The 12,311-nt window shown below is 52.3% G+C and overlaps 2 protein-coding genes across 2 annotated transcripts; one reads left to right on the plus strand and one right to left on the minus strand.

Annotated features, from left to right (window-relative positions):
• Positions 1 to 98: 98 nt before the first annotated feature.
• Positions 99 to 4,023, minus strand: IFT46 (intraflagellar transport 46). The gene is made up of 11 exons (XM_040084929.2): positions 3,810 to 4,023; positions 3,482 to 3,666; positions 3,270 to 3,406; positions 2,549 to 2,623; positions 2,362 to 2,455; positions 1,895 to 2,023; positions 1,401 to 1,522; positions 1,264 to 1,330; positions 956 to 1,016; positions 593 to 678; positions 99 to 236 (listed from the first exon to the last, which is right to left on the minus strand). Exons 1-11 carry the CDS (start codon positions 4,021 to 4,023, stop codon positions 141 to 143), a joined length of 1,266 nt encoding a protein of 421 aa, XP_039940863.1. The 3' UTR covers positions 99 to 140.
• ARCN1 (archain 1) lies at positions 4,006 to 12,297 on the plus strand. Its single transcript, XM_040085098.2, has 10 exons — positions 4,006 to 4,097; positions 5,167 to 5,430; positions 6,033 to 6,212; positions 6,456 to 6,658; positions 7,068 to 7,229; positions 7,855 to 8,020; positions 9,257 to 9,404; positions 9,724 to 9,832; positions 9,985 to 10,189; positions 10,718 to 12,297. The coding sequence occupies exons 1-10, from the start codon at positions 4,095 to 4,097 to the stop codon at positions 10,805 to 10,807; spliced, it is 1,530 nt and encodes a 509-aa protein (XP_039941032.1). The 5' UTR covers positions 4,006 to 4,094; the 3' UTR covers positions 10,808 to 12,297.
• Positions 12,298 to 12,311: the final 14 nt, after the last annotated feature.

A 12,311-nucleotide genomic window follows, 5' to 3' on the forward strand; every position in this document is an offset into this window, starting at 1 on the left:
CCCTGACACAGAACAGCCCAGCAATGTCTCTAAGACCAGAGAGGCTTCCGACTTGCTTTGTGGTATCTCCCAACCTGCTCTGGGTATACTTCAGTGTCCAGTGGCAGACGGTGATCCAGATGAGGCTTTAATGTGAAGCATCAATTAAAGCTTAACACCTCTGCCTCCGCTGCTTGTGAGGTTGGGTTGGATGGTGGGCTCCTGCCCTTCTGCCCATCAGCCAGGGGCTTGAAGTGCTGCAGGGAAAAGAACATGCTCATGCAAAGATTTGACTCCCACTGCTCAGAGCACACACATGCATCTGAACATGCTGGCCACATCGGCTCTGCGCAAGTTGTGTGTTCAGCAGTCAGCCCAAGGAGATGCATTCTGGCTTGTGTTGGCCTGTTGAACAATATGGTACCTCAGCCTGGAGTGCAGCCTAGCTCCCTGTGTCACGCAGACGCACCAGGGAGAAGAGCAGCTGAGAACAGGTTCTCTGGGGCCCACCAGCCCTTTGCACACTCCCATTGCCACCACAAAGCCAAATGTGAAGGAACCAGCTCTGCAGTGCTCCTAGCTGCGTGAGCAGCACCTGGGTGGAGCTGCATACCTGCGAGTTCTTGAACTCCAAGAAGAGGGAGAAGAGGACATGCAGAGGGTGGATCCGGCTCTTGTACACAGGGATGTCCAGAATGGCTGTGGGTGAGATCAGAAGCATGTGAGGGCACCTGGTCTGCACTGCCCCACACAGAGCATTGTCAGGAAGGGCTGAGCTCCCACTGCCCACTATCACCTGCAGCTCCATGCACCAAAGACTGCAGACCCCTGTAGTAAAAGAGCCCACCTCCCACTGAAGCAGCAAGGAATGATCCCAACTGTTCAGGGCTGAGCCTGCAGCTAAAGCTCTCTCACTTTCAGAGAGAGTGCCAGGCCAGCATCACACTGAGTCAGCAGCACAGCCTCCCCAGCTCACCGCAGATCATGTCGATGTATTCGGCAAGGTCACAGCTCATCTCTGCAGTCGGAAGACCCACCTGGAACAGAAGGGACCGTCAGGTCTGCTCCCAGACCATAGGAGCCTGGGAGAATACAGAGGTCACTGGGGCAGCAGCTGGGAATTCCAGTGTTGGGCTGCTCCCAAACTCCTGCCAAGCACAGAGTCATGAGGAGGAACAAGCCCAAGAGGACTGGGCTGTGGGATGGAGCAGGCACTCAGCTTTCATGGCAGATGGTTTTTAAGACCATGTGCTGAGCTAACTACTGGTCACCCAGACAATGTACCTTTCCCAGGAGCTCCTCAAATTCTGGTGACCATTCCTGCATCAGGGTCTCGATGTCAGGCATTGGCCTGCCAGGGAAGAGAAGAGTATCAACTTCAGGATCACACACAGCCTTCCACTGCCAATATCAGGGCTCACCTGGAGTAATGGACTGTCGCAGGAGGTTTGCAGCGATGCAGTTCATTAATACTTTCAATCCATCTCTCAATGGCTTTGGGGTTCTTTTCTGCATTCTCCAAACTCTTCACTTTTATCTGCTGCTAAAAACACAAATATAGACCCAAATATAGGTGTTTGGGGGCTTTTTGGGAAAGCTGCATTCACTCCTGGTGAACCAGGCCTTCTCTCTTTCCCAGCTGCAATTTACCAACAGATTTCTGTATGCAAAGTGCCACCTGAAACTGGGTATGAACAACCAAAAGGAAATAAAGCATCACCTGAAGTGAAGAGACCCAGAGTTTGTATCAAGACTTGACTGAAGCAAGGCTTCCACTGCAGTTTAAAACTATGGATTAAAGCAAGAGGTCTGGTTTTGCTGCTTTTGAAGGCAAATTCTCAATTGTAAGAGTAAAATGCCATGGTTTTACTCCAGGAAATGTGCGGCAAGTGTGACCTCCCTCTCCCTGACTCACTGTGATGTTGTGCTGCTTGGAGTTCTCTGTCAGCCAAAGGGAGAGCACGGTGGGATCCGACTGCTTGGTTGAGGGCTCATCCAGAACCAGCAGGCCAAGGTTGTCAGGCTTGCCATCAGGACGAGGAACCTGCAGGGGAATAGAGCCCTGTTCTCTGTGGAGTACAGGGCAGGTTTGTAGAGAGCCTTCCTGTGGGCTCTCTCAGATGTGCATTCTAAGTATGGTGCTGCCTGAAAAGCACACAGTGTTGGAGAAGGAAAAACCCAGGCTTTGCCCCAAGTTACCCATGCTGTTTGAGAGGTGACCAAATTACCAGAGTAGTTTTCCAGGTCTCTGGCCATCATGTCTGACAGAGTAGGGACAGACCAGACCCCAGGCTGCAAGGCCTGGCTGCCTATGTGCTCTGACCCTGCGTTCTGTGTCAGTTCGTGAGGCAGGACAGAGAGAGGAACCTAAAGAAACTGTACCTTTAGGAATGCATCAATGTCTCCAACAGCAGGAATAAAGTCTGGAATAAAAGGCTGTAGCTTGTGCTCAATCTCTATTGTTTTGGGAGTGTACCTGGAAAAAAACAACACCACGAGTGACTAGGAACTGTGCTGCGATAATTGAAACAAAGCAGAGCCAAGAGCAGGCTAAAACCCTTCCCCTCACCTCTTAATGTATTCAAAGAGATCTTTGATTTCAGAAGACACTTGCAGGTAGTCAAAATCTGCTGGATTGAAATCACTAAAAAAACAAAGAGTGTAGAGGGAAAATATTAAAATGTGGCAAGTTCTGTACAGCACAAACCAGGCCCCAGCTGGGGCAGACAAATGTGGGAAGCTGAACGACCAGGCAGTAAGTCCTCTTTGGAAAACAGTTCTTGAACAGGGAAAGCATTATTTGGCCCCGTTTTGCTTTGGACCTGCTGGCCAAGAAAAGCACCTGAGTGATGGGCATCTGAGATAACTCAGTCCCATACAGGGCTGTCAAAAGGGGGCTAAGTGCTCTGCACAAAGACAGCAATAGGACAGCAATTAGGGGGTCAGCAATAGTTTTGAAGCTGAAAACGATGGAAAAGGTGAATAATTACGAGGATCTGAGTGACATGTTCGAGATTGTCCTTCCCTTTTCTGGACTTCTCCTGCCAACCAGGCCTGGCTTACACCTTGGATCATGCCAGCTGTGCCTCTCCTCGGCACAGCAAATAAGCCCGGGACCGGCTCACCACCTCACCCTGGGGCATCGGGGACGGGGATCCAGGAGTTGCCTGTCCCGAGGCCCACGACTCTGCTCACCCTCGTGGCATCAGAGGAAACCCGTGGAGCCGACATGGCCCGAACGGCACCCACCAGCCTCAGCCCCTGCCCCTCTGGCCGGGAACACCGCTCACCCCTCCAACGCGGCCCCGTGCTCCTCCGAGTCCTCCTCCGAGTCGCTCTCCGAGGAATCTTCCTCCGAGTCCTCATCGTCCTCGTCGTCATCCTCGCTGGAGGTGGCTGAGCCGGGGAGGTGTGCCGCTGCCTCCTCCTGGACGAGAGAACCGGGTCTCACGGCATATCACCGAGTCTCACCGGGCCGTCCCGCCGCCCGCGGCGCTCGTACCTTCCCTCCGCTGCCGCGATCGCCGCTCCCGCGCTCGACCGCTCCGACAGACACCCCGGGCCGACGCGAGTCCCGCAGGCGGCCCGCGCCCCCCGCCCGCGGCGAGCGGGCTCCCGGTTCAGCCTCAGGCAGCTCCAGGCTCTCGTCATACGGCTGGTTCTCCACCGGCCGGGGCTGCGCCGAGAGACAAAGTCAGGAGCGGCGCGGCCCGGGGCGGCCCGGCGCCCACATCCACCGCCCGCCGTGTCCTGCCACGCTGTGTCCCGTGCCCGGCCTCCGCCCGCGCCCCCGTGTCCCGTTCTGTCCCGCCGTATCCCCCGCGTTCCACCTCCGCCCGCCTCGCGTCCCGCCGCGCCGCCGCCGCCGCCGCCGTCGCCATGGCGACTCCGCCCCGCCGCGCTGGGCTCGGCTCGGCCGGCCAGAGCGGCCCGGCCGCAGGCGCCCCCTGGCGGCTGGGAGGTGCTCTCGCCTCGCCTCGCCTCGCCCCGCCTCGCCCCGCCGTGACGGCACTTCCGTGTGCGGACGTGGCGCGGCGCCGCCATCTTGCGGGGCCGCCCGGGAACCGGAGAGAGCGGAGGGTCCGAGCGCGGGTCCCGCCGCCGCCGCCGCTGCTATGGTAAGGGAAGGACCTGTGCGCCGCGGGCAGCGTGGGGCTCGGCGCAGCCCCCGGGGCAGCCCCTGGGCCCGCCCCGCCCGCCGGCCTGTGCCCAGGCCCGCGGTGGAGCCCGCGGCCTGGTGGGACGGAGCGCGGCGCTACGGACCCGGGTTGGGGCGGCGGGGACGCGGCACTTTTTCTCTGGTGACTCGGAGCCACGGTGCCTCCTCAGCACAGCCTCATGCCTGCTCTAAAGTGCGTTTGGGGTCTCAGGTGTAGCCGGGCAAGTGGTTCCCGCGTGTTCCCCCGTGAGACCCTGTGTCTCAGGGCAGGTCCGGCTCCTTTTGTCCGTCGCGGCGGTGTTAGAGTCAGCACTGACCCGCACACGGTTTCCTCAGAGCTAAACTATGCCCGAGGTGGGGCAGGGATCGGCGCTGCCGCGTTTGAGGGTTTTGGATACTTTCTGTCAGTAACAGCAGTTGCGGATTTAAGAGGTCTGAAGTGCAGAACAGAATTACCCTGACAAAGGTAACTAATATCTGTGAGAGAGAAATAGAGGGAGGAAGTCTGGGCAAACTGGGAGATGGAGAAAGTGCAGCAGGTGAGTGCCTTGCTGCCCTTGTCGGTGTGATAACGCCTGGGAGCTGCCCGAGAGGCATCCAAGGGCTGTGAGTGATAACGAAGGGCTTCGTTAACCTGGCTGTGCTGTGCATATGGCACCGGAGAAATGTTACATTCACAGCGTTCCTGTGTGTAGTTGTAAGCTGGGACACAGTTGTAAGCTGATGGAAAAGTCGATAACCTGGAGCCCCCCCTAACGTTCCCAGGGGTTGTTATACCTCAGTCTGTGTGAAATCAGGAATGATCATTTGCCTGACAGAAGCAGGGAGAGCTCTGAGGATTATGTTGGGACAGAGTGCGAAACAGAGAGCAAAAGCAGAGGTGTTCTTCTCTTGATATTGTTCATTGACTCATCACAGAGAGACTTAGGATCTTGTTTAAAGAAGGGTGTGCAGGTGGAGGGTGGTGGGAAGGGATGCTTTCAGTGAGCATGGACCAGAGGCCCTGCTGACTTGCTGCTCTCCTCCAGGTGCTGTTGGCAGCCGCCGTGTGCACAAAGGCGGGGAAGGCCATTGTGTCCCGGCAGTTTGTGGAGATGACTCGCACCCGCATCGAGGGCCTGCTGGCAGCATTCCCAAAGCTGATGAACACAGGGAAACAGCACACGTTTGTGGAGACAGAGAGCGTGCGATATGTCTACCAGCCCATGGAGAAGCTCTACATGGTGCTGATTACCACCAAAAACAGCAACATCCTGGAAGACCTGGAAACACTCCGACTCTTCTCTAGAGTGGTAAGTACTCGTCGCTCAGTGATGTGCCTGTAGCCCAGAATGGTGCTGTTGTGAGGGATCTGTTTCTGAGCTGCTGCAGAAACACTGCGTGCCTCCCCTTGGTAAGTCTGTGTTCCACAGCTTCCCTTCCTGACTGGACAGAAAGCTGTGAACTTTTGCTGGTAGTTTTGAACTCCACATAAAAAAGTCATCAGTTGTACTTCACATGGTGAGGTTGACTGTAATTTAGCATTAAATATTCTTTGTACAGTGAGTGGTTGTTACAAATGCAGTGCTGCTATGCAGGGATCCTGAAGCAGGAAGTTTGTGTCCTCACACAACCAAAGGATTTTCAGGAAATTCATTGCTCCCAGCGTGCAGTTGGGTTCCTTTGAGTTAGTGTTATGGAGAAGCTGAGAGGTTCTGTAAGGACTGTAATGTAGAAAAGCTAACAATGGCAAAACTTCATTTTATTTATTGACAGTGTAATGGTACGAAGAGCAGCGTAAAGGTGTGCTGGGCTTGGGAGGGTCCGGCACTGTTGTGATCTCTGGGATGGTAGAAGGAAAGTGATTCCATAGTACTGTTTGTGGGTACTCCTTTAAAATGTTCTCCCCCTATAGATCCCTGAATATTGTCGAGCTCTGGAAGAGAATGAGATCTCAGAACACTGCTTCGACCTAATCTTTGCCTTTGATGAAATTGTTGCCCTGGGCTACCGTGAGAATGTAAATCTGGCACAAATTCGGACCTTCACTGAGATGGACTCACACGAGGAAAAGGTGTTTCGGGCAGTCAGAGAGGTGAGCAGGGACACCTGCAATCCTGACACAAGGTGCCCTGTCTGGGAAGCACCACCTTTACTCTACAAGAGGTGTTCTTCCACATTGGTGGGGTCATGCAATTATTTAGCTTTTCTGAGGGCTAAATGCCCACGTCTTGTTTCTTTTTTCTTGGCCAGGGTTTTTTGGGCAACTGCACTTCGTTCCTGTGCAGGACAGGGCTGAGGTTGCAAAGTTCCATCAGCCTCTTATCTTTTCCGTCAGACGCAGGAACGTGAAGCGAAAGCTGAGATGCGCCGTAAAGCGAAGGAGTTGCAGCAGGCCAGGAGGGATGCAGAGAGACACGGCAAGAAGGCACCAGGGTTCGGAGGTTTCGGCAGCTCAGCCGGGTCTGGGGGCGTGACGACAATGATCACAGAGACCATCATTGAGACTGAGAAACCCAAAGTGGCACCAGCTCCAGCCAGGTAGGGGGGACATCAGGTGGCAGATGTTGGAGTCAGTGTTGGCTCAAGCCACGTGACAGGAGGATCTAAGACGAGTTCCTCATTTGTGTAAATACTGAGGGCCATTTGTGCCACATACTACAGAGGAACCCTGTAGTCTCTTTGGATTCTTGGATGAACAGTGGGTTTTCATTTTGTGTGAGAAGAAGAGGTCCCTGCTCCTGGTAATACATGGAACTATATTCAAATCTAAATTATAACTTGGCACCCTGCACGTAAGATGATCAGTTTCATGTCTGTTCTCCCCAGAAAGGCTACCAGGTTGCGTGCTGTGTTGTTGGGATGGTCAAGTTATAGCATTTGAAGATAACCAGGAAGGGGAAACCTGTTGCTGTCAGCTGACTTGGAGATTATTACACATTTTATTTAGGCCTTCAGGTCCCAGTAAAGCCTTGAAACTCGGTGCTAAAGGGAAGGAGGTGGATAACTTTGTGGACAAGCTGAAATCAGAAGGAGAAAATATCATGACTTCTGTAGGCAAGCGCTCTGCAGAAGCAGCCAAAGTTCTCACTCCTCCCATTAACATGGAGAGGTAAGTGCTGCCCTCGCTTTGGAAGCAGTCTCCTCACAGCTCTCTCTCCATGGCCTTGGGAGAGAGCGTCCCTGCTCTTCTTTGACTTTTTCCTGTGTTACCTTGTAAGTATGAAAGTTGGGCATAATCTGGGAAAGTATGTCAGCAGCAAAGCAGATAGCTAGTTTGGTTAAGCATCCTTTTAATTAAAATGGGCTGTCCTTCCATTGTTGTGCTGAGGTTGGGAATTTTCCTGTGCTTTTTTCCCTGCGCCATTTTCCCTGTTTCCCAGCCTTGTTGCTGCTCAGAATGGGGGCGTTCACAGTTCATTTTACACACAGCAAATCAGAACCTTTTAGTGCCCTGAGCCACACTGTGGCCCGTCAGAGGGGATTTAAGTGACCAGTGTGTCAAGGTGCTGCGTCATTGCCATTTAACTGAATCCCATCCCTTGCAGACCCATATGCATGGATCCTCCTGCCCCTGAGTTCACTGTCAGAGCAGTATTAGCCCCCACTGTACTAGCCATGCTGTTTTTTGGAAGCCCCTGCTCAGTCCACGCAGCCTGATCAGTGATCTAGCAGTGATCTCTCTGCTGCCTGGGTAATACCAAGTGTAGGACTTGAGCTTTTTCCTGTCTGTCTAGTGTGCACATGAAAATAGAGGAGAAAATTTCCTTGACTTGCGGCCGTGATGGAGGGTTGCAGAACATGGAGCTTCATGGCATGATCATGCTGCACATCTCTGATGAAAAGTTTGCACGTATTCGCCTGCATGTAGAAAATGAAGACAAGAGGGGAGTGCAGCTACAGGTAAAGCCTGTTTGGAGTTCCATGCTGTTGAAAGTGGTTTTGCTGCTTTCCAGGGGAAAAATAGTGGAAAAACTCAAGTATGTTGCTGTCCTGTGTTCTCATCCAAGCCTTCTCAGCAAATGCGTTGGAAATGGGAGTAGTCAGTACAGGTATTAGCAGAAGTGCAGGGCCAGTCATGCTCAAGGGATTGAAGTTCACTGGAGAAATGCAATCTTGGTTGCCATCCTGCCCTTGGAGCGTTATCTGCCCAGCAGTGCACCTTGGCATGCCGGGTGACCTCACTTGGACTTTTCAGCAGCCTGGTGGGTTGCTCAGTGCCTGTTGAGTGATGTCAGCTGCAGCTGTGGAGTGTAAATAAGATAACAAACTTCCTCTGCCAATCGGGAATCGATTTATTCTCTTGGAAGCTGTTTCTGAGGTTGCTTGTCCTGTCACTGCTGTATTTGGGATGATTGCTATAGCATTTTGATGGCAGTCAACAGTTGCAGCTCAGAAGGTTCTTAGGAGAGTTTTCCTTCCCTTTCTCCTTCTTCACGTGACTTTACTGATCCCTGGAGGGGATACTGCTTTGACACGCTGGCTCACTCCTCACTAGGGTCTCATCGTTGTCTGCAAGTCCATTTTCTTCCAGTGCATCCCATGAGTGAGTTGCTACCAGCACTCCCATGGGTGGTGCATCAGGTGGAAGATGAGACCAAACTGTCTGCTGACTCCTGTCTTTTTAGTGTAACTTGAACAGTGACTTGCAAAAATCCTCTGCTTCTAAAAAGCTGCTCACACTCAAGATTGTGAAGAGAGTGTTTAAATGGAGTTTGACCACTGACACATAGATGTGTTAAGGTTGCTGAGGGGAGACAGTAGTGTTACGGTGTCAGGGTGTTTTTCCCAACACCATTAGATTGATTTTTCTTGTAATGCCTGCTGTAATGTAATGTAAACATTCAGGATGGTCTTTGACTTCTGTAGATATCGGCCTGCATCGCTTGAGTCTCTGGTGTAGGTGCACATAAGAAAGATGGTGGGGATCCTTCTTTCAGTTTATCATTTCCTGGGAAGGAATCCCAGGTTGATAAGCAGTTGTGCTCCAGATGGGCTTCTGAGCCAGGAGGAAACCTGATGTGTATTTTGTTTAAGCAAACACTGGGATGTGTAGGCTTGTCCTGGTAGAACTTGCATTTACCTATGGTTCTCTCCTTGGGCTTAGGCCTACAGTCTGGGCATGTGTTCTTCTTTCAGACTCACCCAAATGTGGACAAGAAGCTCTTCACTACAGAGTCACAGATCGGTTTGAAGAACCCAGAGAAGTCATTCCCTATTAACAGTGATGTGGGCGTGCTGAAGTGGAGGTTGCAGACCACAGAAGAATCCTTCATTCCATTGACAAGTGAGTGCAAATCCAGGGGCTTGGGCAGAAGAAGCAATTGACTGTCTGTGAGCTGCTGGTAGCCACTTTGCAGCAGCTGGGCTGCCTGGAGCCTGGCATGTTGTGTGTGAGACCTTGGAGATACTACATGTATCCATTGGACAGTGCCTGTCCTTGGCAGTGCATGTTTTCTGTAACACCTCAAGGAGAATAGAGTGCTTTTCTTAAAGTCAGCTTGAGGGTGACTTCACTGGGTGTTTTGAGTGGGTGTCACATCATCTTGTGAGAGCCTATTCCACATGAAAGGCCTGCATGGTTCACATACTGTCTGTTTCCTCAGTTAACTGCTGGCCATCAGAGAGTGGGAACAGTTGTGATGTTAACATTGAATATGAATTACAAGAGGAGAGCCTAGAGCTGAATGATGTGATCATCACCATCCCCTTGCCGTAAGTAATGCTCCTTATCCACACAGCACTAATGAGTCCCATCACCTCCTTCCACACTCTGTTTTGTGGATCTGGCCAAGCCAGCACGTGTTAGGGGCATTTCCTTAGTTCTGTGCAGGGAAGTTACTGTCACTTCTTATTGCCTGCTCTAGGTCTGGTGTTGGTGCCCCAGTGATTGGAGAGATTGATGGTGAGTATCGCCACGACAGCCGGAGAAACCTCCTTGAGTGGTGCCTGCCGGTGATAGATGCCAAAAACAAGACTGGTAGCCTGGAGTTCAGCATAGCAGGGCAGCCAAACGACTTCTTCCCAGTGCAAGTCTCCTTCATCTCCAAAAAGAACTATTGCAACATACAGGTATGGTCAACTTGCCTCAGTTCCCGGCTGGCTGACACTGGCCATGCTGCAGTGGCACCATGCTGTCCCACTGGACATGGCTAAAGGGTTGGCATTAACCTACCTCTGAGACAGCTGGATTCGGGAGTGCCAGCAGACAGCACTGGCAGCTGACACTTCATGGAGTTTGCCTGAAGTTTCAGTTGTGTCCTCAAGTCCCTCAGCAGTCATTAATTCCCCTCAGACTTTGTTGGAAAATCCATCAGCCTTGTAGGCGAAAGACTGTTTGGAATACAGCACTCTGTCTGCACTGAGGTGTAACCAGTGGCCCCGGCTTCACTCGTCAGTGGAGACAGTGTTACCACAGAAAATCACTCCCGTCTTTCAGGTTTTGAGGGATCAAAGATCTTTGTTTCAGGGCTAAGTTGTGGTTTAAAGGCAGCAGGTCGGTTGTGCTGTCGTGGCCATCATGGCGTTGGGAAGCATGACACCACTGCAGTAAGGGAGCACTGTTCAATGCTGAGCTAATGTTGCGTGTTGTCTCCACAGGTTACCAAAGTGACCCAGGTAGATGGGAACAGCCCTGTGAGGTTTTCCACTGAAACCACCTTCCTGGTGGACAAGTACGAAATCTTGTAATGCCTGACATGGTGACGCGCAATGGAAGAAATTTTTAAATTAAAAAAATGATGCCGACGTTTATTCTGAATGTTGGGAACGCCACAGCCCCCTCTGCTAAGACGCGTGGCTCTGTCTGCCATCTACAGTGTTCCTGGGTCACAGACATTTTTTGCAGAGAAGTGACATGCTCACGGGGAGAAAGGCCCCAAATTTCTTTGGCAGATTTTTACCGACTGGCAAAAAAGCAAGATCTCCGCAAAGAGCCTGACTTTGACAAGCTGCCCCCCCACCACTGAGATGCTCGGAGCTCAGCCCAGAGGCAACCAGACATCATTCTCTCTTGTCTCCTGAAGCATCACGTGCTGTTCTGTTGTTGGTGCTGCCGTTTTAATTTCTCCTTGGCCTCTGGTTCTCCTGCATAGGGGGGGACATCTGCTGATCCTGACCCTTCCATTGAGTGGAAGCTGAGCAATTTGACCTTGGCCTCAGAGGTGGGGTGGGTCATAGCACAGGGTGGGGAAGAGGGACCTGGGCGTTAAGTCCTTTTGCCCCACACAGTTACTGCTTTTCCTCTAGCTCTGCTGTGTGGCAGTGGCCCCAGCTCCAGGTGGTCTGGTTCTTGCTGCAGCGGGGAGAGTGTCCAAAGGGGACTGTGACCTCACTGTCTTCCACAGCTGTTCTCAGGCCAGGTTTTGGAGGAAGTTTAGTTAGGTTAGAAGGAGCTGTATATGCTTTGCAAGGCTGTTTTGCTGTCTGAAGAGGCTGAGGGCTTTGCCTGGGTGAAAGGAGCTGTGGAGCCTGGTTGATTTACTTGGCCTGACTGTCAGGACCTGTCTCAAACCAGTACTGGTTCAGCACTGGCAGGTGTGGGAGAAGGAAGTGCTGGTTTCCAGGTAATGTGGGGGCTGATCCTAGCCATTTCTCCTACTGCTGCCTCACTGGCGTTATTTGCCTCATCTCAGACACCTGTGCTCCCCTCACAACTCATCTCACCTGCTTGGCTGGGGCCTGTAATGAGCATCACCTGCCCCTGGGCACACCTCACCTCTGCAGCCAGAGGGCCTGAGTGCAGGTGGAAGGCAATGGCCCTAAACGTTTGTGTACTGTGCTCTCTGAGAGACAGCCAGCCTGTCATGGGCCCCTGGGGTCCTCTGCCAAATAAGTTCGTGGCCTCTCCTCTGCTGGCAGCACCTGAGAGGAAAACAACCCTGGTCCTGTCCTGAGGGGACAAGCCCTCTTCACTAGCAAAGTAGGCAATGAATCCCATTAACCCAGTCCTGTTCCAGAGCTGCTTGTCTGTATCTGTATGATTTTTAAAATGGATTCAAAGTTAGTTCAAGCATCCAAAAGGAGGTTTTTTTTCTTACATTCATTGGAGGGTGATATTTAAACCGAGCCGAGGTCCCCACTTTTTGTAACCCTGTATGATCCTGGCCTAGGGAATAGAGCACATTCCAGTGTACACAGAGAATTCTGAGTCTTTAATCAAATAAAGTACTGTTAAAGGAGCTGGCTGGGGGTC

This window comes from Hirundo rustica, chromosome 23 (genome assembly GCF_015227805.2).
Source record: "Hirundo rustica isolate bHirRus1 chromosome 23, bHirRus1.pri.v3, whole genome shotgun sequence".
Taxonomy (NCBI): domain Eukaryota; kingdom Metazoa; phylum Chordata; class Aves; order Passeriformes; family Hirundinidae; genus Hirundo; species Hirundo rustica.

Coding starts and splice junctions, on each gene's coding strand:
- ARCN1 (XM_040085098.2), top strand. Junction 5,431..6,032: donor TCCGACTCTTCTCTAGAGTG/GTAAGTACTCGT, acceptor CTCCCCCTATAG/ATCCCTGAATATTGTCGAGC. Junction 9,833..9,984: donor ATCATCACCATCCCCTTGCC/GTAAGTAATGCT, acceptor TGCCTGCTCTAG/GTCTGGTGTTGGTGCCCCAG.
- IFT46 (XM_040084929.2), bottom strand. CDS start 4,023: ATGGCGGCGCCGCGCCACGTCCGCACACGGAAGTGCCGTCACGGCGGG. Junction 3,407..3,481: donor ATCGCGGCAGCGGAGGGAAG/GTACGAGCGCCG, acceptor TCTCTCGTCCAG/GAGGAGGCAGCGGCACACCT. Junction 679..955: donor ATACATCGACATGATCTGCG/GTGAGCTGGGGA, acceptor TCTCACCCACAG/CCATTCTGGACATCCCTGTG.